The 27,316-nt window shown below is 42.7% G+C and overlaps 2 protein-coding genes and 1 non-coding gene across 4 annotated transcripts; 1 reads left to right on the top strand and 2 right to left on the bottom strand.

The window, feature by feature from the left end:
* Positions 1–4,361: 4,361 nt before the first annotated feature.
* Positions 4,362–4,467, bottom strand: LOC139334542 (U6 spliceosomal RNA). The gene has a single exon (XR_011602385.1). It is a non-coding gene; the product is annotated as a U6 spliceosomal RNA (small nuclear RNA).
* A 2,116-nt stretch (positions 4,468–6,583) lies between these two features.
* On the bottom strand, positions 6,584–11,945 carry LOC139334391 (cation-dependent mannose-6-phosphate receptor-like). Its single transcript, XM_070967235.1, has 7 exons — positions 11,605–11,945; positions 10,713–10,885; positions 10,330–10,496; positions 9,888–9,997; positions 9,584–9,714; positions 8,503–8,629; positions 6,584–8,401 (listed from the first exon to the last, which is right to left on the bottom strand). The coding sequence occupies exons 1-7, from the start codon at positions 11,608–11,610 to the stop codon at positions 8,279–8,281; spliced, it is 837 nt and encodes a 278-aa protein (XP_070823336.1). The 5' UTR covers positions 11,611–11,945; the 3' UTR covers positions 6,584–8,278.
* Positions 11,946–15,206: 3,261 nt separating this feature from the next.
* arhgef5 (Rho guanine nucleotide exchange factor (GEF) 5) lies at positions 15,207–27,049 on the top strand. 2 transcript variants are annotated; one of them, XM_070965788.1, is made up of 15 exons: positions 15,207–15,319; positions 15,876–19,706; positions 20,446–20,491; positions 20,828–20,877; positions 21,720–22,084; positions 23,081–23,241; positions 23,395–23,547; positions 23,730–23,859; positions 23,974–24,048; positions 24,169–24,258; positions 25,029–25,171; positions 25,321–25,464; positions 25,557–25,627; positions 26,123–26,227; positions 26,350–27,049. In XM_070965788.1, exons 2-15 carry the CDS (start codon positions 15,896–15,898, stop codon positions 26,490–26,492), a joined length of 5,487 nt encoding a protein of 1,828 aa, XP_070821889.1. In that variant the 5' UTR covers positions 15,207–15,319; positions 15,876–15,895; the 3' UTR covers positions 26,493–27,049. The 2 variants fall into 2 exon arrangements, with proteins under 2 accessions (XP_070821889.1, XP_070821891.1); XM_070965790.1 differs by having other exon boundaries at positions 15,876–19,022; positions 26,350–27,048.
* Positions 27,050–27,316: the final 267 nt, after the last annotated feature.

Here is a 27,316-nt window from a genome sequence, read left to right as displayed (position 1 = left end):
TTTTTGTAGTTTTCACGGTGTCGGCTGATTGGGGATAAAATAAAAGCTAAAAGACATCTGTATGATGCGTGGCCTTCATTACATCAGACCAGAGCAGTTACAGAAGGACCTGCAGGCCTTTCTTCCAGACTGGATGCAGCAGTCTGTTACTGAAAGAGCTGCTTAGGCCCCCTCCTGTCTCATGCAGGGGGTGGGATAGGTTGTCCATGATCAGTGTCAGCTTGGCTAACATCCTCCTCTCACCCAACTCGTTGGTGTCCAGAGGGCGGTCCAGGACAGAGCCAGCTCCCCTGACCATTTTGTCTAGTCTTTTTCTGTCCCTCTCTGAGCTTCCACAACCCTCAGTCTTCTTAGGAGGTGTGGACAACTTCTTGTACAAAGCATGTGTGCTTTTGTCCAGTGTGTTGTTGAGGTCAACACCCAGATATTTTTAATCCCCCACAATCTCAATGTCCAAGCCCCTGGATGATCACCGGTGTAGTCTGTGGTACCTTCCTTCGGAAATCAATCACCATCTCCTTTGTCTTTCTGGCATTTATCAGAAATCAGAAAAAGCTTTAATGCCAAGTACGATTTTATACATATGCGATGCCCATTTAATGTGTTTGCGTGGATGTTGTTTTGTTCTATTGTGTATTTATTGTATAACTGGATATTGGGTCTGCACTTTATTTTATTTGGAAAACACTATACTTCTTTTTGTGAAAAAGTAACCTGATTTTGTGCCAGAGCCAGTAGCTTGCAGTGGCGGCTTTATGACAGTAGGTGGCGGAGCGAGTGGCAGCGCGAGACCGTTGCTCTGCTGGTTTGTCCTCATAACGACGGAGGATTCAGTAGAGGCCAGACGCGTCTTCTTGCCTGACCATTATTCCCTGTATTACAGGTTAGTAATGTGTCTAAACCCCACACAAAGTGCTGTTGCTTGTTGAGAAAATGCAGATGTATGATGAGTTAAATGACTGGTTGATTTCATTTTGGGGAAGAAGCTGTTACCGCGAGTAGCCGTAGCAGCGGTGCGCTCGCTCATTCATTTTGTTAGCTTTTGTTAGCCACACGTCTCCATTTTGTATGCTATTTTTAGATACCGAACTCCGTGTACATTGTTTGACATACTCAAAAGTACGTATTATTTTAAATGTACAGAGACTGTTAACCTTAGTTTTAAGAGTGAATGTTAATATGTTTAACCACAGTTGGTAGTTTAAGTGCACATTTAAACACAATTAGTGATTGTTAACTATGTAAGTGTATTCCATTCTTAATACTGTAAAGCTGAAGTCCAGTAGAGGCTTGATGGAGTCTGTGTTAGTGCATTTGGGATGCAGAGGTGACCAAACATGTTTGGATAAATGTATGTATTGATATGTTGTTTTGAGATTTACTTTGTGTTTTATGAACATGGAAACATATCTGAAGAGACAGAATATGTGCAGCAGTAGTGAATGCTGTGTAAAGGACTAATGCAAAACAGTTTAAGTCGAGTGTGAATTGTAAATAAAGATAACGACGGAGGATTCAGTAGAGTCGAGACACGTCTTCTTGCCTGACCATTATTCCCTGTATTACAGGACATATAGCTGTTCACGGGTGCCGCAACCTGGTACGTGTAACACATACAAGGAATTTGTTTTGGTGAAGTTGGTGCTTGACGCTTCTACTAAAATTAAGTTATTAAAAAAGTAAAAAATAGAACAATATATGATGGGATCTGGGAAAACCAGTCACGTGTCAAAATTTTGGAGATTTTAATATCACCTAGAAATAAGATTGTAATGAATTGTAAAATAAGAATTTAATGAAAACCCAATTTAACCAATATTTTGACTTTGGACCTATTTTCACATTTTCCTGGAAAAGTGCCAGCGCGACATCCGACGGGTTTTCCCAGATCCCATCCGATATAAATGTATGCACAAGTCTGTTCTTTCAGAAGCCACACCAGTCCACATCAGTCTACAAAGTTGACGATGACCTCCCTGTAATTCAGTTGGTTCCCCTGTGATACCCGTCCAATGAAGGTTGTATCATCTGAGAACTTCTGGATGTGGCAGCTGTCGGTGTTGTGTCTGAAGTCTGATGTGAAGAGGAAAGGGGAGAGCACTGTACCCTGCGGAGCCCCCGTGCTACAAAGTAGCACCTCAGACCAGCGGTCACGGAGCCTCACGTCCTGTGGTCTGTTGGTGAGGTAGTCGATGGTCCACGCAGCCAGGTGGCAGTCTACTCCAGCTCCAGCTGATCTTCTCAAAGGTCTTTGAGTGGCTGGGCTCCCTGATGCAGGGTCTTTGGGACAGGAACCGCACAGGAAGCTTTCTGAAGGGCTGGAACTCTCTCCAGACTGAGGCTCACGTTGAAGATGTGCAGGAGTCTGGAGCTGACGCCTACCATGCCTGTAGCCTTCCTCGCCTTCATCCTTCTGAGCTTCTTCCTCACCTGATCAGCTGTTATGGTGAGACTGGGGGGGAATCAAATCTGTTGAAAAACATGTTAAGTTCATGTGCCCATTCCCTGTCTCCAGATTCAGGGCCCCTCCCGCTGTCGCTGCTGTGCCCTAAGGTGCTCAGGCCTTTCCAAGCCTGTCTGGCATTGTTTCCCTGAAGGCACTCCTCCAGCTTCCTCCTGTAGCTGTCCTTGCCTCTCTAAAGCAGTTCAACTCACACAGAATGACTGCAGAAGAGTGCGGAGTCTGAGGAAATGGTGTAGTAATGAATGCAGAACAGTAAAAGGTCTCAGTTTATATGTGCAATGTTTGTATTACACAGATGAACAAACAATAACACAAAAACACCCGGAATGAAAACAGAACAAAGATCAGAAATCACATATGTGCTTATATACAAGTTGAATATGTGCATGGATTTTATTAAGTATACTTAAGTAAAGCTTAAGTATATTTTTCAAAGTATACTTTATGCAGCAAGTATACTTAATACTAAAATGCAATGGCTCATAATAGCAGCCAGTATGTATCAAGTCTGTCACAATACTGAGACCTCGGAAGAAATGTCTTTTTTTTTTTCTCTAATAAAATCAGACACGTGTTTATCTGTTTCTGTGTGGGTTAATAACACTACATAAAAGATGAGGTTCAGTTCCACCCATGTACTATTTACTCTAAGCTATTCCACCCCAAAGCTAACTTGTTACTGCAAATTTACTTGTGGAATATGTAAGTTGATGAGATAGTATGTAAAATATACTGCAGTGTGCTTCAAAGAAGCCAATATGTATGGGAAAAAATATTTTAATAGGCTACTATCAAAAGAATAAGCACAACTGCAATCCAAATGTACTTGAACATTATTATACTTTTCCTAAGTACATCTCGATCAAAAGTTCAGGTACGAGTATGAGCCAAATACACTTGGACTTCTCTGTATACTTTTCAGCAGTGTTGGGAAAGTTCACGTTCTACATGAACAAGTTCCAAGTTCAGTTCACAAATTTTAAAATGAACTAGTTCAGTTCATAGTTCATAATTCTGAACAAATTTAATTTTTAATTTTGAACAAAGTTCACCGTTGTAAAAATGAACTAGTTCATAGTTCTTTTTTTTCCATATGTTGCTGTGAGCTATTATTTTTCAAAATTATTGCCACAGCCCATATAGAACCACAGACAGCAATTATTTTATCAGTTTTAACACCGTAACTATGCGTCAGATTTCATCTTCACATCCAATTTTGAATCTATCTAATATCAAACCAGGGTTGACATTAGCATTGAGGGGACATTGCTGCTTTAACGCTTTGTTACTGTCCATTCAGTCCACACTAATAGCAGCTGCATTTTTATGTGACTGAAGTGCGGATTTTCTTTTTGAAAGCCGGCAGGCAAAGTTTGCACAGAAAGGTAAGATTTTTCCCATCCTCACCGATCTTGTCATAAAACTCGTTTAAATGATCATACGACGTCTCCTTGCCGCTTTGTCACCTACATGCTGCTTTTTGTTTTGATGACGCATGCGGCGGTGCGGCACCGTTGGCTGGTGTTGCCAGATTTGGTGTTTTTTCCGCTACATATTAAGGCCTGTTTACCGTGTGTTTTAGCCGGGTTTCGCCTGGAAGGCTCTTTAGAAATCTGACAGCCTATTACGAAGTTAAACTGAGAGAGCGTGCCGTTCACAGACACCAGAATGAACGAGTTCAGAGTAACGTTCATCAGGCAGTAATGCAGTACGTTCAGTTCACGTTCGCCCAAAATATGAACGCGTTCATGAACTATCGTTCAATGAACTCGTGCAGGCACAACATTGCTCTTCAGTATATGCCAAGTAGTCCATTCGAGCAAAAAGTGAGGCATAAACCGCTCTCGCAAGCTAGAAAAACCCAATTCTAAAATCGCCGTTTAAAACCGAGACCGAGAAAAATGAGGAACGCTTCACGAATTTGCGTGTCATCCTTGCGCAGGGGCCATGCTAATCTTCTCTGTATCGTTCCAATTTTAGTATATGTGCTACCGGAGTAACACGACATAGCAGTGTTCCTGGAGTGTATATAACCACGTTCGTGCCGCCAGACCCCTGACTGACGGTGTGAACGCAGGAGCTCAAGCGCTGTGAGTTGTTGGTTTCTTTGTAGATAAAAGAGCTTGGTCTGTACCAGCTCTATATGGAAAGTGTCCTGAGACAACTTCTGTTGTGATTTGGCGCTATACAAATAAAATTGAATTGAATTGAATTGAATTGTGAGAGGGCTGATGGGAAATATATGTAAATGACCTTTACATCATCCAGCCAGGATTGGCCCTGAAGACAAGGAAACAAAAGATTTTCCTCACAGCGCGTACCCCTCTATTCCTTCCTGAGGAGAAGCCTCAGAGACCCCAGAACTCAACCAGGAGCGGTCCACTACGCTACACTTCGGAATGTGTGTCGAGAAATCCCAGAAGTGTTTCGCGAAGCGCGTATCGATGCTCCTGTCGTTTAGGGCGAATGTCGTCACTGATGACGTTCGAAGCCTCGCTGGTTCAGGAATTGGTTCGAGTATCGGCGCGATTTATATACCGCAATGGATCCGCTCGCACCTCGTGGATTAGTGTTGGCGATTTGTTGGTTTGTGTGTGACATAGATGGAAAGTTTTCCGCTGTGTGGGAACATTTTGACCTGATCTCTCCCAATAAAATACGTACACTTCAAATTCACTGCCCTCTTCATGTTCACAAGCACGTCCACCGCCCCTTACCTTGTTAAAACACTGCAACAGATTGAAAACAATTGTTCCCTTTTCATTATGAGTTATTCAAACGTTGACAAAATTATTTGCTGATAAACATTTGACAAGAATTATTAGATTCCATTGTATTGTCATGTTACATACCCACAATACACTAAACAATCTAACAACAATCTAAATTTTATTTAGATGAATGCATACATGAATGATACATGAAATGCATTTCTTACTTGGCAGTCATTCCCAGGGTTGCACTGTTGCAGGACAGTCTTGAGTGCATTGCAAATTGATAAAATCACAATTACAATTAATTATTAATTACTTGTAATTCCTAGGTTCCTCTCCGAAGCGCCCGCATGGTACTGTATGACCCATCACCACCTATATCTGGCTGTTTAACAGTCTTTGACAAGCAGGGGGGTTTGTGTGCACATGAAGCCTCGACAAATTAACCTTTTTGTGAACCATTTCGCTGGAGCTGTCCACCCCCTGACGACACAAAGACAGACAGAAGTGTCTGTCCTCAACTCATTCAGCTCTACCTCAGGTTGAGTTCCACAGACTCGCCGCCAGGTGTCGGTCTAAGAACAGTCTGTGGAGAGGAGCGCTGGGACGGGGATCTGATCTGATAAATGACACATAAATTCGTACAAATATATATATATATATATATATATATATATATATATATATATATATATATATATATATATATATATATATATATATATATATATATATATATATATATATATATTTTTTTTTTTTAAATTTAATTCAGCATTTCTTAGTGCAACTTCGTGCAGGTGTGTGTGTGTGTGTGTGTGTGTGTGTGTGTGTGTGTGTGTGTGTGTGTGTGTGTGTGTGTGTGTATGTGTGCGTGTCTCTCTCTCTGTGTGTGTGCGTCTGCTGAAATCCAGACATATATTAGCTGCATCTGACATCTGCAGGATCTTTGAACTGCTAAGCCCTTAAAACCATTCAAGCATTTTACTTATTCACAATTACCAGGGCCTATTACTTGGCCACAAGACTGCAGGTTTGTCTTTGACCTCATAACTTCATTTATTACCTCACCTTTGTAGCACATTTCAATTTAAAAATGAAGACTGGGTACACTAAATGAAAGATAAATGTGGAGATAGTTTAGTGTAGGTTTGTGCTGTAGAAGTGAAGTGTAATGTGTCATTTGTATTTATCATACTCATGCTTCTTTTCTATTTACCAGCAAAGTCATGATCTGAATCACATTTCTTGGTAAATTTGCTTTTAGTCTTCAGGCTTGGAAAAACCACTGAAAAAAACCTGGTAAACCTGATTCTTTTTCCTGAAACATCTACCAACACTTACTGTACAAGGAAGATTGAACGTAACCGCTACACTGAGTCATATATGAATTCTGAATAAAAATGTGTTGTGCGTGAAATGTTTTTATTAAAACATTTTTACATCCATTAAATCTCCAACGGTGAGTGGAGAATGGGCATACATAAACTTCTTTCATATTTTATTTTTGATGGAACCAGAAAACAAACCAAAAAAGTTCGTGGCTTGAAAATGTCTTTGAAACAAACAAGCTATTACATCTAGTGGGAGTTCAGTTCACTACAAACACAGGTGTGACCATTTTCGCTCAACTAAGGACAGAAATGCCAGCTGTAGTAAACACAAAAAGAAGGTGATAGAAACAAAACAAAACAAACACAAGTGCTCAAACGGACAATAATACAGTAACTGGATTCACAACTTAAACTTCCTAACATCATCTTTCCATCAAAGTCAAAAATCCTGCTTTAATACTTCGCAGTAACTATTTGAAATTTCTAAAAAACATTACAAACCTCATTCCTGATATCATCAGAGCTGCAACATTTATACAACAATGTAGAAAATTAAGTGCTTTCACTGCTGCTATATCTGTCTAAATGAGCAATGCATCAAGCATGAAGCGGCCTTTAATATTTGGTCAAAGTACGATCTACTTGCCAAGCAGTGCATCTGGGTCAGCTTTATCGTGACAGATCAGTTTACTCATTATAATATTCATTATTAAATAGTTTTGTGATGATCGACATTGGTCTTTTGCTGTGACTGTTCACTTATGCTATGAAAATACAATATACTACATATATGCCATATTTTTTGAAATCATACATTTTTAATAGCAGAATTCATAGACAGATCTCTTTTCAATGCCCATCACTGTATACTAGTATTATGAGCAAAAGTTGGTCATTTGGATTGGGAGTCGGATGCTTCGCTTTGGACACCAAATTTGTGAGTTCAATTCACTTTAATTTTATTTGCCATTGTTCACCTTTCTTATAGCAAAAACTAACATGCTCAGATTTCTCTCAGGAAGTTGGTAATACGAACCATTTTAGGGACATTTTAGCATTGATGTAGAAGCTTTCCCCTTTAATGTGGGAGAAAAGGAAATGCCCCATTAAAAACCAAACTCAGTCAAGCTATCGTTTTTGCAATGATTCCTACGTCACAGTACTTAACATTAAACAATGACACTCTCATATTATGTCGCCAACTTTCCAAACAAAGCATAAACTGATTAAAGCCAAATGACACGAGCAAAAGCATTTGTGTGTTTCGTAACGTGCCGGAGGACAACCAAGACCCCAGGAAGAACTGCTCGCTGCAACCTGCATCAACTTCATACAACAATCAGTAGCTAAGCACAAAAATATAAACAATATGTCATTAAGTTTAAATTGTGGAGAAATCCAACTTCTTCATGTGTCCCCTTGGTGCCAGATTTCCATTGAAGAGTCACTCCTTATTACCACTTTGTAATCTTGTAACGAATCACTCATTTGTTTGACATCAAACAGCTGAATGAAATGTATGGGGGAGGGAGAGGAGACAGGTCTGTCAGCCCTATGAGTAATATGCCCTCTTTAGTGACAAGCAGATCACACAATAGTTGCCTTAGGCACAAGTCTGGAATAAACACACATAGTGTCAACAGGTCCTAACCTAAGCCAGTACAAGAAAAACAAGACTTGTGTCTAAAAGCAACTTTGTCTAACCTTTGAAAGACTGAACTGTATCACGCAGTGAAACTTTCTGTCCCACTTCTGACATATTTAGGTCACATAGGTAGCAAGTGGTCATCTCTCTCCTCTGGCTCTTCTTCTAAAGGCTCAGCAACCACTCCTCTGTACGCCGGGGCCTCGTCACGATTTCGTGACCGGCACACAAAGTCACACCCATCCTGTAAGGGAGGTGGGGAAAGGTTATGAATGTTATGATATTCCCAAAAAGTCACGAGACTGATCTTTTAATGACGCCGTACATCGACCGCTCTCGTCTTACCGCTGTCAGATTGCCAAACTCCACCCAAAAGGCATAATTCGGAAATTGCTCCATCCCTTTGGCTCCGACAATCAGCCGCTGGTAGAGGAAACCTCCAATGAGGTAAACAGCCAGAAGACAGATCGCACTGAAGGAAGAGAAGGCTTATGATCACTGACCGACTGATATTAGATGCTTTAAAGGATCCAGTGTGCAGGATTTAGTGGCAGATGTGGCGTGGTCGCTGACTACATCCAACTTAACACTCCCTTTAAAAGCATATGGGATAACCTACAACCCTTGGCTAAGGTAGCGCCACAATGTTTTGTCCATTCTGGGCTACTGTAGAAACGTGGTGGCTCATTCTAAGCTAATGAAAACACAACGATTCTTAGGCTACAACCACACTAATGTGTTTTCATTTAAAAAACTCATATCTTATGCTACATTTACACCTAGCGTCCTCACTATTACGATGTCCGAGAGACTTTAAGAAATGCTGCTGACCACCTTTCAGTTTGAAAACTCCCCGACTGCGGTGCAGTCTGGACAGCTGGGAGGAGACACTTTTGGAAACAACGACACAGACACCCACAACTGCCTCCTGTTTTGTAAGGCTCATATCACGTGACCCTTTTCCAGTAGAGATTGAACAATATCAGCCTGTATACATGAGCCTTGTCTACAAGTAGTTAATTCAACATGGGTAACGAATTGCAGGGGTTGCTGACTTTCTTGTTTGTCGTACAGTTAAATTCCACATTTTATCATGCTACCACTGTCTAGATACGTAGGAAGCAAACATCAAACACTGACACATACATGTCCAATGCACATGAATAGACAAGTGATCGGTGTTTTAGGTGGGTTTGTTTAGACAGAGGTGATTGTGTCTAAAATGCTCATCTGCAGGGAGACCGTGGACAGAAAATGTTTATCAGTTTGGATCGAGCCTTAGGTTCAGGTGATTATACACTAATTAAAACATACTTCTCAATTCTGTATTACAATCCTGCCAGTAGATCCTCCTAAATTCTCCCCACTGGTCCTTTAATCAAGGGTAAGGTTAGGTTAGGAGTCATTAGAGACTGTCTATACATACATGATGAGTATTATGGAGCCAGTGCTGAGCTGGGACTGAATAAGAGGGCACACTGCACTAGAGTCCAGCTCAAACAGGTAGAAACAGTCCTGCTCCCTGTCCCTGTCCTCCAGCACCACCTCCAGCGGGCCCTGGGAGTGCAATGGCGAGAGACAAAGGTAAACACAAGGCAGCACACACTAAGGGAAAGAGAAAGGATGCTAGACTACACATGAAACAGGAGAAACATCAGGCCATGTTCAGACCTGTGTGATTCAATCATGTTTTTCCAGGTAAGTTGTGTACTCTGATCTGGTGATCTTACTGCGTCCATGTTCCTGTCGCAAGAGATCATGACAATGGCTTTCCTCTTTTCCTTGGAGCAGTGGGCATCATATGGGTCGCCGTTTCTGTAGATCAACATCACCCAGTCACCTGCAAGGGCAGTAAAGTATAAAAACAATGCAGACACGACACTCATCTAAAGCACCCTATGAAACTGTTAGTCCCATGTTCAGAGTGAATTCAAGACTGAACAGTAAGGATGTGAAGATGCTCAGTCATCAAGGTCATGTTATCCAAGGAGAGTTGAATCAAAAACAGTTCTTAAGCTTTCTTGGGCTTATTATGGTCATATAAACATAATGTAATTCTCCAACCTAAGATCCTACAGATGGTTATCATTCACACCCAGGCTGCAAGCATTTGATCAGTACAAAGTCAGGGTAAATTGGGATGAAATAAAGAAATATTTTCTAGACACTTACTTCCTCCAATGGCCTGTGTTGAATTATACGATCCAATCACTATTGGTTTACTTTCTTGCTTGCTGTCCAACTGAACAACCCCTGCTCCTGGAACACCTGCTGCATCTCCACACAACTGGAACACATACGTGTAACTCTCTTTTTCTGTTTTGGTCATGACTGAAAAGCTGTCAACATGAGAACAAATCCCAGGAAATAATTAATCATATGTAAGAGAGATTGTGAAAAAAATACAACATTGAATTGCAAAGGACCATCAGGCTAAATGCTTCTGCTGCATATTCAACTATTGTTGATTTTCTGATTGGTTGCAGGCAATCCAAAAACAACCCAATGTCACGTCAATGGCACTGAATCTGCAAGTACACAATTGAGTCACTTACTTCTTATGGGTGAGGGGCTCTAGTCGACTGAGGACTTTCCGTTCTGAATCAGACTCAGAGGGCAGTTTGCAGTTCTTGGTGCTGTCACTGGTGTACACCCCACTCCCACACAGGACCAGCTGAACAGCAAGGGTCCACACCAGGAAGGACCCTCCACTCTGACTACCGACTACCTGGCAAAGAAAAAAAAAAAAAAAATGCTTATTTAATTCATCAGCAATTCCTAAGCATCATTATTTACTATTCATTTGAAGTTAGGGGACAATTTGACAATACTTATATGGACATATTTGTATGCATATACTGTGTCTACAAACTACCTACCATCAGAGACTGTTATCTACTGTTTATACTACGGTAATATAAATGTGGTGGCATTATGTTAACCAGCCCTTTTAGAGTGTAAAACAAGTGGTCGCTTAATCAACTGGCAAAAGACTGGATAATTACTCTGACAACAGATTAATAATGTCAGTAATTTTTCAATTTAAAATTTGCTTCCTTTATTTGTCATTACTGTACATCTCCTGTTCACTGTAATCAATTTCAGCATGCTTATTTAACTGCTCTCTTAAGAAAAGAAAAAAAAGCAACTAGGAGGAAACTACCTGTTCAATTCTTGGGGGAAAAAAATATTTTAAATGTGGGCTATAATATGTGCGGACAGAAAAAACGAAAACATAAGATCCATGTCAGCTGCTCATGTAATAGGGAAACTGAGTTGTGCAACCGCATATCTTCCAAGCCTTCACCACATATACAGCATGTGCATGCAAAATGTCTGTTCATCTCCGCACGAGGAAAGAAGTTTTCCTGAGGAAACACAGCCAGTTGAAAATATCTCTCTGAACAGCTTAACAGAGTGCAACTTTTGGCTATATTGTGCACCTACCTTCATGACTTCTTCTACTGTAAATGAGTGTGAAAAGCTTCTTTGTTCGTTACAGTTTAACAGTCAAACTGACATTAGTTTAAAAGCGTAGCCAGTGGATGATGGAGTGAGCTTCCTCACGCTAACATCGCTTCCTGGTTTACTTATTCAACAGTAAAGCTGTTATTTTGTAACGCCGATACAACAAAGTAAACTTGCGTGTAGTCGGAAGTTTTAAATGAACGTTGCGAGCTGTACACCTTTCTGTCCTGGATAATAAACACGCTTTTTCTCAAAATGTGTTAAGTGTCATCCAAGAGGCTAACAAGGCTACTGACAGGAACGTAGCGTAGTGCGGAAGTGAAACTAAACACACACGCGCATGTGACTGTCCGGTTGAAGCTCGACCAATGAGCGGCAGCTGAATCGTCACGCGCCCACATCATGTGACTAGAGACGTTCAGATGAATTGCAAAGAGGAAAAGCTCGTACATGTCATGTCTAGTTTATTCTGCGTGCCTCTTGAAACTTAGTACCGCTGACAACGCTGCACAAACCGCTACATCTGCTTAATCACCATTTGATAAGATGAATCTCCTGATTCAGCCAGTTTTTTTTTCATCCAAGTAAGTATAGTATTGAAAAAGTAATGCAGAATTTTATTTTATTTTTCATAAAAACATCTCTTTCCTCGTACCAGCACCAACATGTTACCATGTTTCCCACTTTAAACATTAGGGTGTTAGCATGCTACCATTTTCTAATACTTGTTCATAAACCAAAGTACTGGGGAAAATATTGATATTATTTGAGATCTTCCAATCAAAACCACAAATGTCACCCATGTGGTGGCGCTAGAGGAAACATCGCCAAAGACAGTGTCTGGGCATAATGAATGATGACTGTTTGTACAAAGTGTGCCAATCCAACAAGCAGGTGTTGATATATTTCTCAACATAACTGAAAATCACCAAAGTCAGTAGGATCCATCCTCTGGGGACCATGAATATTTGTACAAACTTCTAGAGCAATCCATTAAATAGATGTGGAGATATTTCAGTCTATATAAAATAGTATTATGCAATGCAGTTTAACAGGGCCACAAATTACAAATGCAGCAACCACTGTATTTTTAAAAAGAGAGGTCAAATTATGGTTTACAGTGAATTTGAAGTGCAAGGTGATTGTTCTGGTTATGATGTGCATATATTTCTTCTTAATAATTAATAATTTATTTAATGATGTTTGGCTTGGACTGATTACCTGGGTGATTATGTAGGAATTGGTATTAAAGCAATTTTTTGTAATGACATATTACGTGAACCCCTTTATCTGTACTCTATTTAAGGACTTTGACTATGAGTAATACTTGACTTTGTATATATAGCTGTGATTTAGTTTCTCTCTAAACAGACTAAACTAAACTACAGGATCCAAAATGACCGTAAAGTTGATTCAGCACCTCTCTAAAACATTTCTTAACAAAAACAAAACATTCTCATCCTCGTGGTGGTCGGATTTATTGCAGGGCTGTTGTGTTGTACTGCATTAGTTTTATTAAAGATTTCCTGGAAATGGCAGCAACTGAGTGCATTTTTTCACTGAAATTGCATGATAATATGTAAGAAAGACCTGTTCTTAAAATAATGTTCTTAGAAAATATATGTGTGTATTTGACTGCATGTAAAACTGTGTGTGTAGAGCACATTGCTCTGGTATAAATTTATGTTTAGGCACAAATATTTATGTTAAACCTTACGATGTAGAGTACCAGTATGCACAATTCACTTTTTCATTTGCAGCAGCATTTCCCAGTTACATTAGCAACCACACATGGCTCCACCATGCTCATTCTCTATACAGTCGAACCTCATCCTGCCAACTTCAGTTCATCAAGATCTGAATACAAGGCAGCTTTTAACCTGTTGGGAGTTTGATTGATTGGTTTCCCTGAAACATTGCCCCATTCTTCTAATCTAAACCTAATTTGTAAAAATCTAAATGCACTGTTTAAAATGATAAGATTTACGGTGATAAACAATCCTCAGTAGTGTGTGTGTTTGCTCAGTGAATTCATGCTCTGTTCGATTTAATTTACCTTTGGGGGGAAACAGCTGAAAAAAATCCAGGGAAAGACAATTCATAGTTCGTATTGTGATTAACTGGTGGGTTTTGTTACCTTTAGACAGAGCTGTGCTACCTGTTTCTAAGATGAACAGCTGCTGGCTGTAGCTTCATGTTACCATACAGACACGACAGTGGTGTCAATTGTCTTGTATTTCTCAGCATGTTAACCATTCCTTTAAACAAGGAGTAGCCCTATACTTATATCTAGTAGTGCACCTAGCTAAAAGTGATGCCCTCGTTGATAGAAATGGAGCAGGAAAAATACCTGAAATATAATCCAATACAATTCAGCAGCACCACAAGTTACAGTCTACAAAATATCCACAAAACTAAGTATAACCCTCATGTAGGATTTCTTGCAGAAGTGTGTTATTAGACTCCATTAGCTTTAAAGGTCCCATATTATGAAAAACTCACTTTTTCTGGGATCTGGGGTGTTATTTGGGATCTCTGGTGCTGCCATTCAAAGTGTGAAATGAATTAGGTGTGATTAGTGTGAAATAAATAAATATAAATAGGTGTACCGAATAAACTGGCCGCTTGAGATTCAAAATTGCAAAATGCATTCATCTGAATTATAAAGGCCCTCATCCAAATTAAGTACAAATCAGAATGACAAAGTGGTTAAATGTATGTAAGTAAGTGGAACTACAGTGAGGTCAAACCTGAGTAGTGAACATGACAGTGATCACAGTAAGTGGCCATGCTAATGATATGGACCTTTATCCTTTCAGGCCACTTCGACACAGTAAAACCGACACTGTTGAACAAATGATTCACAGATCAATCTTGTAATGCCCCTCCCTTGGTTTCCTCCTCTGTGATTACTTAATCTTATTTTTTTAATCATGAGGAAGAGTGTGCATATCATCTTTCTTTCCCATATTTACTACGTCTCTGGGGATTGTTGGGAAGTTTTTATTGTGCTCAGCGAGCTCTGTTTGCTCTCATTCCTCACTCTCTGTCTCCCCTCCCCCAACTCTTCTCCCTTGTGTTATCACAGCCTTTACCTTACCTGGCTGTGTGTGTTGTGCAGACACACCCGGCTGCTCCATGTCAACCAATCGCTGCTCCAAAGGCAGAGACACCAAGGAGGTGTACTTCCTGTGTTTCAGCGAGAGAGGAATGGGGCAGGAGAGAGGAGAGAGTTATGTACTTTTATTTTGCCAGGGGGTGTCCACACAGGCGATCATGTCGGCAGTAGAGGGAAGGGAAAACAACTGAAGTAGTGGACAGACTTTAGTTTGATTTATTGGAGGTCTCCTGGTTCAGCAACAGCAACTGAGAAGACAAGACAGAGAAAAGGAGGAGGGGAAAAGATAAGTGTCAATCTGTTGAGACTTGTTTGGGAATTTGAGGAAGGAGAGGAGGTGGAGAGAGAAGGCAGTAAGAGGGAAAAGCAAGGAGAGCTCAGGCGTAAACATTACGTTTTTCACAAGAGTTGAAGTGTTGAGAGGAAAAGATAGATATAATCTGAAGAAAAGGAGGACGTTTCCTCGACAATGTGAATACAAGGAGTGAATTCTTACGTGTTGTGCAATCCCATGCTTTTGAGCTGAGCTGGACCCGAGGGGGGAGACCACAGATCTCCCCAGGATACTACATTCAGGTGAGTTGCTTTACCATTTTTCACAGATTTCAGATGAACACTTCAGTAACTTCTGCTTCTGGTTTGGAAGCCTGGCTTAGTTGTGGCCTGGCTTAGTTGTGGCTTACTTGTTACATGCCTTGCCTATGTGTCACAGGCCCTCGCTTTCTCAAAGACGTCTTTTGGTATGTGGTGCCTTGCAGGACCGTGCTGCATTCTTAGACGTCTGTGAGAGGCTGTCACCTTTTCTTAGGCCCGCATGTCTCTTTCTTACTGTAAAGTTACTATACAAACAGACAGGCTGAAAATGTCACACAGCTTTTATCTTCAAGGTAGAAGTGCAGCAATTTAGCGTGTATGACAAAAGAAAATAACAGACTGAAAACATAGCTACCTTGGTGCAGCTGCCATGTTTTTTCAAATGTACAATAGCTGCAGCATTCGTGTATAAGTACTCTGTGACATTAACTAAATGTGCTTAATTTGACCTGCATATCAGTGATTTGTCCCTGAAAATGGCTTGGTAATGGTGATGTTTGATTTCTAAACTGATGATGGTGGTGTTACTGTCTTTTAGGTTCTTCAAATTATGATACTATGGGGACCAAAAGGCCCAGCTGCACCCTCTTTGACACTTTATCTAACGTAAACACATCTGACCGCAAGCTTCAGCCAGGTGGAAAAGTCTCCCGGGATCCGAGTCCGAGGCCAGCGATGACTGCCCAGTCGGAGCGAGAGAGAGACAGCAACCGAGACGAAGACTGGAGGAGAGACAGAGAAACAGACAAAATTAGAGACAGAGCGAGATACAAAGACATGGACCCACGGGAGAGATACTACGAAAGAGACCGAGCTCCTGCGCCCCGGCCCAGAGAGGGAGAAAGAGAGTGGAGGGACAGAGAGAGGAGGCAAGAAGATGACAGGAGCAAAAATGGGAGGCCGCTGTCAAATGTAGAGAAGGAGACTGAGAGAGAGGTACAGAGGGGGACGAAGAAAGGTGACACATTTCCCAGAATGAGAAAGAGCAGCCCAGATCAGGGCAGAAGGATGACGGCCACGACTGAGATGGCTGAAGAGAGACGAGAAAGGAGGCAGAGAGACAGGCCGAAAAGAGTGGAGGCAGATGAGTGGGAGAGAGAAAGAGAGAGGGCACGACAGAGAGACAGGCACAGAGAGAGGGAAAGAGATGAGATCAGGGCAAAGGAAGAGGGGAAAAACACTGGACGAAGACCTGTAGACGATGAGAAATCACGTCATAGGGAAAGATATCAGGAGTCTGATGTTGGCTTTCAAGACAGGAGAAGAGAAGTGGGTGATTCGTGGGACAGAAGAGAGAGGGATGCAGGGAGAAAGAGAGAAAAGCCCAGGCTTGATACAGGAAACAGGGAGGTCAGAGTGTCTTCTCCACACAGAAGAAGAGACAGAGACATGTACTCTGATGGGAAGGAGAGGGAAAAGGCGCAGAGGAGAGAAGGATGGAGGGACACCAGGAGTGAGGGAGACAGTGACGAGAGAGAGCTGAGGAGGGAGAGACAGAGGGAGGAGTTGACATATCAACACAGCAGAAGTGAGGGGGAGAACATGGGCAAAACAGAGAGGGATAGAGCTCGAGATAGGCAAGGATACAGGGAGGAGGACAGGCAGCGATACAGGGACAGAGAAAGAGAAGAGGATCGATCCAGGAGGAGGGCAGCGGAGAGGGATAGGGAGAGGTACAGAGAGGTCGACAGGAGAGGAGCAAGGGAGGGAGAAAGATGGAGGGAAAGTGCAAGAGACATGAGGGATGACAGGAGACAGGATGACAGATACAGAGAGTACCAGCAGAGGAGGGGGAGGGAAACTAAGGAAAGAGAGGCAGATCCTAGGTGGGATGATAAGACAGGCAGAGGGGGCCGATCCCTGAACGAGACGGCTCCCAGGGCGCCGCCACGAGCCCAGAGCAGTGGAGAGTGGAGCACTACTGAAAGTGACAGAGATGTAGAAGAACAGAGAAATTCAGGGAGAGCCGTTGAAAGGAGTCAGAGGGAGCAGAAAAGAAATGACAGACAAGAGGGAGATAGCGGAGAGATGACAGGAGGCGTGCCAGAGCAGAGGAGGATGTGGTTAGAGCCACAGAGGGGCACGTATAGGAAAGAAGAGTTTGTAGACAGAGAAAGAAACACGAGGGGGGAGGAGAGGAGGAGAGAAGAGAGGGGCATGGAGTCTCAGGCTGAGTGGAGAGGAGAGGAGCAGAGAGTGAAGGAGGAACCCGACGAGAGGTACTCGGACCAAAGCAGTTACAGAGGAAGACATGGAGGAAGAAATGAGTACAGGGGAGATATGGAGATGGAGTCAGAGGGTGTAAGCGTAGATGGAGAGGAGGTGAGTGAAGGCTGGAGAGAAAGAGATAAAGGAGGGAAGGAACATCTGTCTGAGCGTGATGGAGGGATAGAAGGAAGGCGGCGGAGCTGGGATGCAGAGGGAGAGCACATGACAGATAACACAGAGGAGAGTGACAGAGAGGAAGAGGGTGGGAGCGATTACTGGGGCCGCTCCGAGAGCGAAGGAGGAAGTGAGACAGGGTGGAAGCAAGACAAAGACAGAATGCTGTCAGGAGAAGACGGCTTTGTGACCGTGTCCAGCGGAGGAGACGGAGAGGATGAAAGAGAGGAGGATGAAGAAGAGGAGTTTGAGGACTGCCAGGAGTTCTGGGAAGATAGAGATTCATGTAATGACCCCCCACCTGTCGCCTTCAAGGGGCATGAGGAAGAGGGGGAGAGGGAAGAGGAATGGACAATGGGAAAGGAGGAGATGGGTGATGAAGACAGACAGGGAACGGAAAATCCAAAGTATGTCTTCTGTGTGATTGGGCAAACATTGCTCCGGTCAAAAACAAGGGAGAACTCACAGTCACAAGTTGATCAGGTGAAGGGAGTGGAAGGGGACGACCCAAATTTAGAAAGCCGTCTCCATTGTAGCGATGACGCCACACGGCAACCTCAGGATGTCCTGCATCCAACACTGAGTAGAAATGATGAACACCCGATCATCACCAACGAGGACACAGAGAGCAAGAGCAGGTGTAACCTTCCCAGAGAAACGATGGGAGAAACATCTGAGGCGGATGTCAGGTACAGAATGTCATCAGACCCCCAAAACACAGAGACTGGAGAGGAACTCAGGTGCAAAAAGGAGCACCCGTACGCCGAAATAGGGCCGATTAAAAGGGACTCACAGACTGAAAGGCTCCTCATGAAGTGGAGAGAGAAAAATAAAGATGAGGTGCAAAGAGAGTGGGAGCAATCTCCGCCACTTCCAAGTAATCCCTACGCTGATGTTTGTTCTCAGATGAACTTTGAACAACTTGAACCCATCTTGGACGGGATTAAAACTGGAGCGATTAGCCCAGAAGAGGTGGAGGCCATTCGGATCCGAATGAGCGGGGCGTGGAGCATGTCCGAGGAGCCCAAACGGCATTCCCAAGCCCCCCACCTTAAATGGGCCAAAAACGTGGTGCGGGAGATTCTGGGACGCTCAGAGGAACAGTCTTTGGATGAATGTAATCCAGAGGCGCAAGGAGACCGAGGGTTCGACCTGTCCGAGACGGCGATGGAGAACGACAGACGACAGCAGGAGATGGCACAAGAGAGTGGAGAGACGCCTGTTGGCCAGTTGGGTATGGACGAACAGCACTCAGAGCCAGAGCTGGAGGAGGAAGAGCAGTTGGAGGTGGAGGGATTGAGAGGTATGGGGCAGAGCCAAGCCGGCATGCATGCTGACCAGTTCGCAGCTATGCATGGTGACACACCTACATACACTCATGCTGACACACTGTTAGACACAGGAGGGAAGGAGGATCACAGTACGGACAAAGACACTGAGTCCTGTGGTCACCTTCAGGTAGAAAAGGCAGATATAGTGGTGAAAATCGGCGAGGAGGCAGGTGACGAGGGGAGTTTGTCAGAAATGGAGAAAGAAGCGAGGAGAGAGAAGGAGGTGGAGATGTATTTATCTGTGAGCAACACGCTGTACAAGCCTAGCAGCTGCCCCATTCTTAACTACGAATCTGGGTCGGACTTCCTCAAGCCCTCCAGAGAGGGTGAGGGCCAGGAGGCGGAAGACAGAACGGGTGAGAGTGAAGAAGAAAGGCAGGGAGAGGAGCCTGAAGAGAAGGGCACTGCAGAGGAGGTGGGGAAGACGAGGGAGGCAGAGGGAACTGAGGTGGACGGCAGACAGGCGGTGGCAGAAGGGAAAGCAGGAGGGGGGGCTGTTAAGAAAAGCTGCAGCTTCCGAGATTTGGGTCCTGAAGCTCGATTTCGAAGAAGGGGGATCCGTAAAACCACTGAAAGAAGAAATGGACAGCATGTAGAAGTGGAAGAAGAGGAAGGTGTTGGAAGGGATCGCAGGACCAGAATATTCTCTACAACAGGTAACGAGAGAAGACGGGAGATGCTGGTTCTCTGCTCAGATCAGTTACAGCCACAAAATTACCTTTGGCATTTGATTTGATTTCTGTCTAGGTTTGAATCAATCTGCATTTCCATTTTTTTTAATCATCTAATCAGGTTGACATATTTGGGCCCAGACTGCGCACAGGGGATAACCTTAAAATAAAGTCAACATTTGAATCTTGCACATGGGGAATATTAATCGCAGACGATCTTCTTGCCATTTCCTTTTACTGCCCGACAGGTTTTTTTTTGTTTGAATCATTTCAGTTTTACTTCTCTCACACAACCCAATATCAAAGGCAGACATCTGCCAATAGACACTATCAGTGCACTGATATCAACACACTGCATTACCTGAAACTGGAAACTGCGTCACAGTGTTATGGTTACAGGTAATGGAGGCGGGGATAAGTGGAGGTGGAGGAAGTGAGAGAAAAAAACCAGACGCACGAACTTAAAGGCTCGGGTCGATCCTGTTTTGAGACATAACACGAAAAGCATGAGTTCTGGAAACACACTAATCTTTTCTGTAATTCAAGGCTACTAAGTTAACTATTTATTTTATTTATTACCTATTTATTCATTTGTGCATTTTTAGGTGTTTTGTTTCTGTTTGTTTACATTCATTCAAGCCTGTAGTGAATTCGGGGACACATAGCGCACAGACAGGTATGCTGTTGTGTAATCGATCAACAAATAGATACTTTTATATTCCAGATGATGAGGATGATCGGAGCAAAAGCTGGGGAGAAGTAGAGCTGAGGTGAGTCGAACACCCACACTCAACATGATAAATAGGATTGTGACCACATGTTCACATACTGTAGTGTTAGTGATAGTTTGTTATTGAGTGTACCTGATATTAAAATCTGTCATAGCTTAGCACTTGGAGGGGCTAAAGCTTTATAGTGTTACTAAAAATATTGTTTGTTTGGTTGTTAGATTGTTTTTTTTTTTTGTTTTTTTTTACCTATTTCTGTGTACTTAATACAACTGTTCCACACTAAAAGCCCTTTTAGACAGTTTTAATCGATTGATTTTTATACAGTATTCCCAGTTGTAAATAAACTGTTGTTGTGACTCTTTCTCGGCACCGTAGGAATGTTTTAGAAACAATCGACAGAAGAAAAAGGAACTCCAGGTTTTTCAGTGAGTATCTCTGTTCCACCTTTATGTTTCATTCACTGCATTTCATTCAGTTCAGGTCAAGTGTTATAGAACGCTCCAGGCTCAGATCAACTTCACGAATGCCTTTTTTCAAAATGTGCTGTTGCGTCTTACTTTTTTCGTCACTGTGAGTTTTGTTTCAGAGGAAATCTTAGGACTGATTATTAGAAAAATCTGTGTAGGCAGCACAGTGACGTGGTCTCAGATCATATCTTTGGCTGTGGTCGGGAAATACATGACGTGGTTGAGCACTTCCTTTCAGTTTGCGTGATTCATCTCTGTGTTAATACAGGACACTAACTGTTTACCTCTTCCTTAGTGGCTCAGAATTTAAATGAAATGCACAAAGGAAAGGGAATCTGTGTGCTGTTTACTGTTGGCTCACACCATTCAAAAATTACGTTTTAAACAACCTGAAATGGCAGCGGATACTTGACCTATGATTCACATGGATGTTAAGAGAAACAGGACGGGAGTGTGTCTCTGTGTATGTGCTGTATATACGTGTGTCTGTGCGAGTCACAGACAGGTTTCTGCAAGCATTCAGATCTCCTAACTTGAGGGAAACACAGCTGCCTGCTTCGACTTTGCATTCCGACAAGTATGTGTAAAAGGAATGTCAAATGCAAACAAGTCTTCTTGGCTAACGCTGTTCCTGTCTCTGTCTATCTTCTGTCCTTTGCTTCCTTTATTTTCAACCTTCTTTTTCTGTTTTCTCCTCTGTCGTCTTTCTTCGTCTGTCTTGCTTCCTCTCTCTCTCTCTCTCTCTCTCTCTCTCTCTCTCTCTCTCTCTCTCTCTCTCTCTCTCTCTCTCTCTCTCCCAGATGCTGCCCAGCTTTACCAGCAGTACAGCGAGGCCGCTCAGAACTTTGAGATCCTTCGCCAGGCCCGCTCCGATGTCATCTCCGTGTGCGAGGACATTACCCCCTCCCCTGCTCCCTCACCTCCTCCTGCCCGCAGACCTCTTCCTCCTCTGCCTCCCGTCCGGCACCCCCACTCCTACACAGGCTCAATCACCAGTGTCAAAAGCTTGCCTCTCCCTGAGCCCCCCAAGCACGAACGCAGGTCTTCCTCCCCACGTCTATCCATCTCTCTCACGCAGTCATCCACGCTGTGGCGGGAGCTGCCGGGGGTCAGGAACAGTGCTGAGCTGGAGGAGCTCACAGAGGATGAGACGCGACTACAGGAGGTAACATATACTGCACACATGAAAGCCTAGTCACCATGAAATGCAAGAAACAGGAATGGACAGTGCCTCAGTAAATGCGAAAAATGTTTCAGTGAATGAAGCGCAAAAACTTTCACACATGAGTGAGATTTTATTGAAAATTCCAGTCTAACCAAAAATTATGCATTTGCACGTCTTTGGAAAGCTGCTGGCACAACATTCCCACCTCAACGAAATTCAGGAGAATCCTCCAGGCGACTGGATGCCTGATGGCTATCTGTCACTTTTCCCGCAGCTTTAACTCTTTCATCTAGCTTGATTGATCTTGCAAAGATTGGAAATTGAGATTAGGGCAGCAAAAACTGCTCCATTTATGTACAATAAATATTAAACAGTAGAAGAGTTAGTTGGAAGGTGTGTGCGTCATTCTCTGTGAAGTCACTAATAACACTGATTCGTCATTGAAATTCGAAAGAATCTTGCAAGGGTCAGTTAAATGCATCACGGAAATGAACTTGTTTTCATGTACATAATGATCAGCCATATTTAAGTTATTATTTAGTTATTTTATTTTGGCCGTCAGTTCACATCAGCAGCTTCTCTGTTGTCGCTGACTTCTGGGAAATGGCATGACATACATGAATCAGCTTTCCTCTGTTGTTACTTCACTCCTCCAGCTACTAAAATCACTCAAAATATTCTGACTTGCCACATCTTAGAATAACCCTCCCACTGATCCACTTCTCATTGGCAGACGAGTGTGTCTTGCCAGACAGTGTGATTGCATAAACGTGCTGTGTTTCTCTCTTGTAAATTGTAAAGCAGACATGTGTCTGAGCTGGAAAACTTCTGCTCATTGTGAAATCTTCCTCCTTAGTTAGTCACATCCCTGAGAACTGACGAACCTCTGCTCGTTACCTATAATTTACTGTCTCTTGCTCGTCTTGAGTCTCTTGCTCAATGTTTTAATGTTATCTAATGTATCTCACTTTGTTTTTGTTTTTTTTTGCCTTCCAGGTGAGGTTTGAGGTGGTGACCTCAGAGGCCTCCTACTGCCGGAGTTTGGACATTGTTGTCGAACACTTTGTCAAATCCAAACAGCTGGGGGTGCTGTTGACCACTCAGGACAGGAACTGGCTGTTTTCCCGCCTGGCGGATGTTCGTGCCATCAGCCACAGGTCAGTTCTTTATCCACTTGAACCCAGTTTACATTCACATGCACTCAGATTGTTAAGATCTGACATGAAATGTACATGAAGTGACTGTGAAGCCTGTTTGTGTAACAAATCTGTGAGAGAAATAAGCTCAAAAGACTTCTTTATGATTTATAGTTTTTTATCAAAGCTGGAGGAGCGGGTGGAATCAGACATCATGCACTTTACCGTGTGTGATATCATCGCTCGGCACTGTCAGCGCTTCAAAATGGTTTATGTGCCCTACCTCACCAACCAGTCCTATCAGGATGCCACCTACCAGAGACTCATGTAAGCCACTCTTGTGATTTCTCCGCTGGATCCAGAGAGAACCAAAGCACTATATACTCTCTGTGAAACTTACTTACTTATCAAATTTTGGGGCGTGAAAATGATTTCCAGTTCATGAAAACTTCAGCTACTGTCTGTATTCTTTCATCTGTCGTCACATTCAGTTTCCCTTTTTCTTACAGGAATGAGAATCCAGGATTCAAGCGGATTGTGGAGAAATTGGAGAGAAGTCCCGTCTGTCAGAGGCTTCCTCTCCGTTCTTTCCTTGTCCTTCCTTTCCAAAGGATCACGAGAATTAAGCTGCTGGTTCAGGTGTGTGCGTGTGTGTGCATGTGTGTGGGGCCTCTCTCAAACAGCAAAGGTTGATGGGTCACAACAAGTTCGATCCTGTACCTTTTATCTCACATACACACCATTTCTCTCCAGAACATTGTGAAGAGAACAACTCCTGGTACTCCGGAGTCGACTCAGGCCATCAAAGCTATGAAACTTCTGGAGAAGGTACAGCAACGTCCCCTTTCGCTGTCCATTAAGGCAGGATAGCAGTGATATAGCTGAATAATGTCCTGGATATCCTCTTGGTGACAAACCTCTCTTTTCTTTCATTCCTCCCTCCTCCAGTTGATTCAAGAGAGTAACGACAGCATCACTCAGATGAAAAGCATCGAGTCGCTGGTCTCTCTCAGTGCGAAAGTGGACTTTGAGTGCAGGGTAAGTAACCACTACAAGATGAGATGGGAGAAAATCAATGAGATCATATTACGATGATATGACCTCATCATGCTATTGTTTTCCAAATTTTATTGTCCAAATGATTGATTTCACGCAGACTGTAGCCTAATTTGAAAACTAACAAAATAAGATACTGACGGTTCTGTTTTGTGTTGTGTCATGACATTAACTTCACCCATATTTTCCAGCGTTAATGAGTAAAATTCTCTGTGTTTGCAGTGATCTTTATGGAATCTACAGCAAAATAAATGATGTGACCAAACGATCTTAACTCAAGGTCCACTTCCTAGCTTTCAACTCCATCAGGGTCTTCATCAGTGGATGGAGTTCAATCTGAGAAGTGGGCTTTTACATATACAATAAATGAACTTTACATTATTCAGCTGCAGCTTAGGATTGTGGCGGAACCTGTGGCATCATAAGTGCATCGACAGTGTTTGTGTAATTACTCTTACTGCCAGAGGGGGGAGGCAAAGGTTCTATGCTGCGAGTTAACCCAGTTGTTATGGCGATGGCTCAGCTGGCATCCCCTGATCTACAGTCAGGTGGTTGTATATATAGGACAAATATATAAGTGACCATGAGATGTGGCTGAAAGCCCCAGAAAAAGCTTGTAAGTGGACCTTGATTTTTGATTGTTTTGTCAAACTGCTGTTTCTATTATGAACAATTTCGCTTACCAGCTCAAAAATGATAACGTGCTAACATTACTGGCTTTTGCCCATCTGTTTTCTGTGTGTGTTTTACAGACTCTTCCTCTGATCAGTCAGTCTCGGAGGCTGGTGCGGGAAGGGCCGGTCACTGAACTGATGGATTTCTCTCTGAAGGATACAGAGAGGAATATTTATTTGCACCTATTCAATGACTACTTGCTACTTTCACTACAAAAAGAGTGAGTCAACAAACATGATTTGTAATGTTACAATAAGCCGTTCCCATCCTGTTTTCCTTCATATCGCCGTCTTTTATCATCCCTGCGATCTCATCACAGTGTTTCCTTCTGTTAACTCATTTCTCTGTTGTGCTGTCTGCTGCTTCCAGAGGAGGAAGGTTCACCGTAATCGACCACTCCCCTGTATCAGACCTGCGTGTAGAGAACTGCCGAGTCAAACTTCACTCCCTCCAGAAGAACCTGTTCCGGCTGCACATGTCGCACAAAGCCCTGCTGCTGCGGACTGACACACAGTAAGAGAATGAGATCATTGCAGGGGAATGTCTGTGTTGGCTGTCACAGTTGCAGAAGGTATAATCATCTTTGTTTTTTGTTTTTTTGTCAGGAGTGATAAGCTACGCTGGATATCCGCTCTTTCAAGGCCACATCCTAAAATAGATTTTTCTGCTGCTCAAGGTGAAGACATTATGAAAAGTTGTTTGAAATCCCTGCCGAGTTCACTCATTCCCTACATCATAAACACAGTCAGCTACTCTGTTGTGAGTCGTATATTCAGATTCCAAATGCTAGAGATTCTTCATCGTTTTGCATCCTCAACCACAGTTTCAGTGTTACATGAAAATAAATGAAGTGAAAGATAGTTCCCTGGGACTTTTAGCGAAAACAGCGTCATGGTATGGTGATACTACATTTTCTGTTTAACCACACAAATTTTGCATAAATTTTACACATTAAATGACACTAGACCTGTCTGTGATAGTGCAAGGTAACTAGGTGTCTAAACCTCAATTTCCTGCACTCTATTGACTAAAGCATTGTTTCCTTACGTAGGGATACTTACATACATTTTACACATGAAAGGCACAAAAGAGCGTTACATAATTTACAGTATTGACCTATTAATATTCATGTCTGTTGGTCTGACCTCTCTGTCCTCTTTTCTCCATACAGATTTTCCACAGATGCAGTGTATCCGAGCTTTTGTCGCCCAGCAGCCCGATGAGCTCTCCCTGGAAAAAGCTGATATCATTCTAGTGCACCAACAAAGCAGTGACCGTAAGACCACCACTCTACCTTTCCCATCATTCCTTTTGCTTGATTGTAGAACTGCCCTGAACCTGCTATTATTATAGAATAAGCATTTAGTTACTCTATGTTGGGTGCTTTCTTCTTCCCAGATTGGGTAGAGGGGACCAGACTGTCTGATCGTCATCGTGGATGGGTGCCCGAGTCCCATTTGGAAACCATAACCAACTCAAGGGTCCGACAACGCAACCTGTCAGATGCCCTCAAACTGACAACGGCCACAGCTGCTGTTTGACCAGGATACTTAGAGTGGGACTAAAGTGAGGGACGTCCGGGATGGCTGTTGACTACAAACTGCTGGAAAAAGGACTATGGAGATTCAGTGCTTAGGCATTGAATTGTTCACAAGTGTGATGCAACTGAAATGCTGTAAGATTGCATCTCAATGTAGCATTGGGTGTCCCTTGTTTCACTTGGTGGAACAGTGCATTGCCTTAGAGCAATGTGTGAAGGCTGAGGCCTGCCAAAAAGACATTAAGGACAATGTGACTCTATTAAATGTTGTCTCCAGTACATTCCAAACATTGTGTGTACTATAATACATCAATAAACTGGTGTTTTAAGAGAAATAGTTTTAAAGGGAAATCAACTTTTTCCAGGAAATGTTATTTTTGGAAAATGTATTATTATTTGTGTATATTGAATGTCCATTGAAGAGTTCACCCCTGCATGCAGGAGTGCTGACGGGAATCATGCAAAATATGCAAGGCAGTTCAAAGATGCACAGGGCTTGCCCTGTTATAACATTTCAATAAATTCAGATTGGTGGAATAAAATCATTTTTCAACATGTCCATGCCTTCTTGAGAGTGGTCTGTAGCACATTTCCTTCATCATAAAAGCTGTTTTGGTCAATTGTAGATACAACTGTGACAAACTGTTCGTCAGCAGCAGTGTTGCACGTTCACAGCAAGCCTTTCCTGTGAGTTATATGTGACTGCTGGCATGTGTATGCAGGAGTTATTTACAGAACAATGAGAACAGTACATTTAATGAAAAAACGCCTCTCACGCTAAGCACGTAGCTCGGCAGAGGCGTTACCATACGTCGTACTGGCCCA

The sequence above is a fragment of the Chaetodon trifascialis genome, chromosome 7 (genome assembly GCF_039877785.1).
Source record: "Chaetodon trifascialis isolate fChaTrf1 chromosome 7, fChaTrf1.hap1, whole genome shotgun sequence".
Classification (NCBI taxonomy): Eukaryota; Metazoa; Chordata; class Actinopteri; order Chaetodontiformes; family Chaetodontidae; genus Chaetodon; species Chaetodon trifascialis.
Note: the sequence above shows the minus strand (reverse complement) of the source record. Positions and strands in the feature narration are given on the sequence as shown.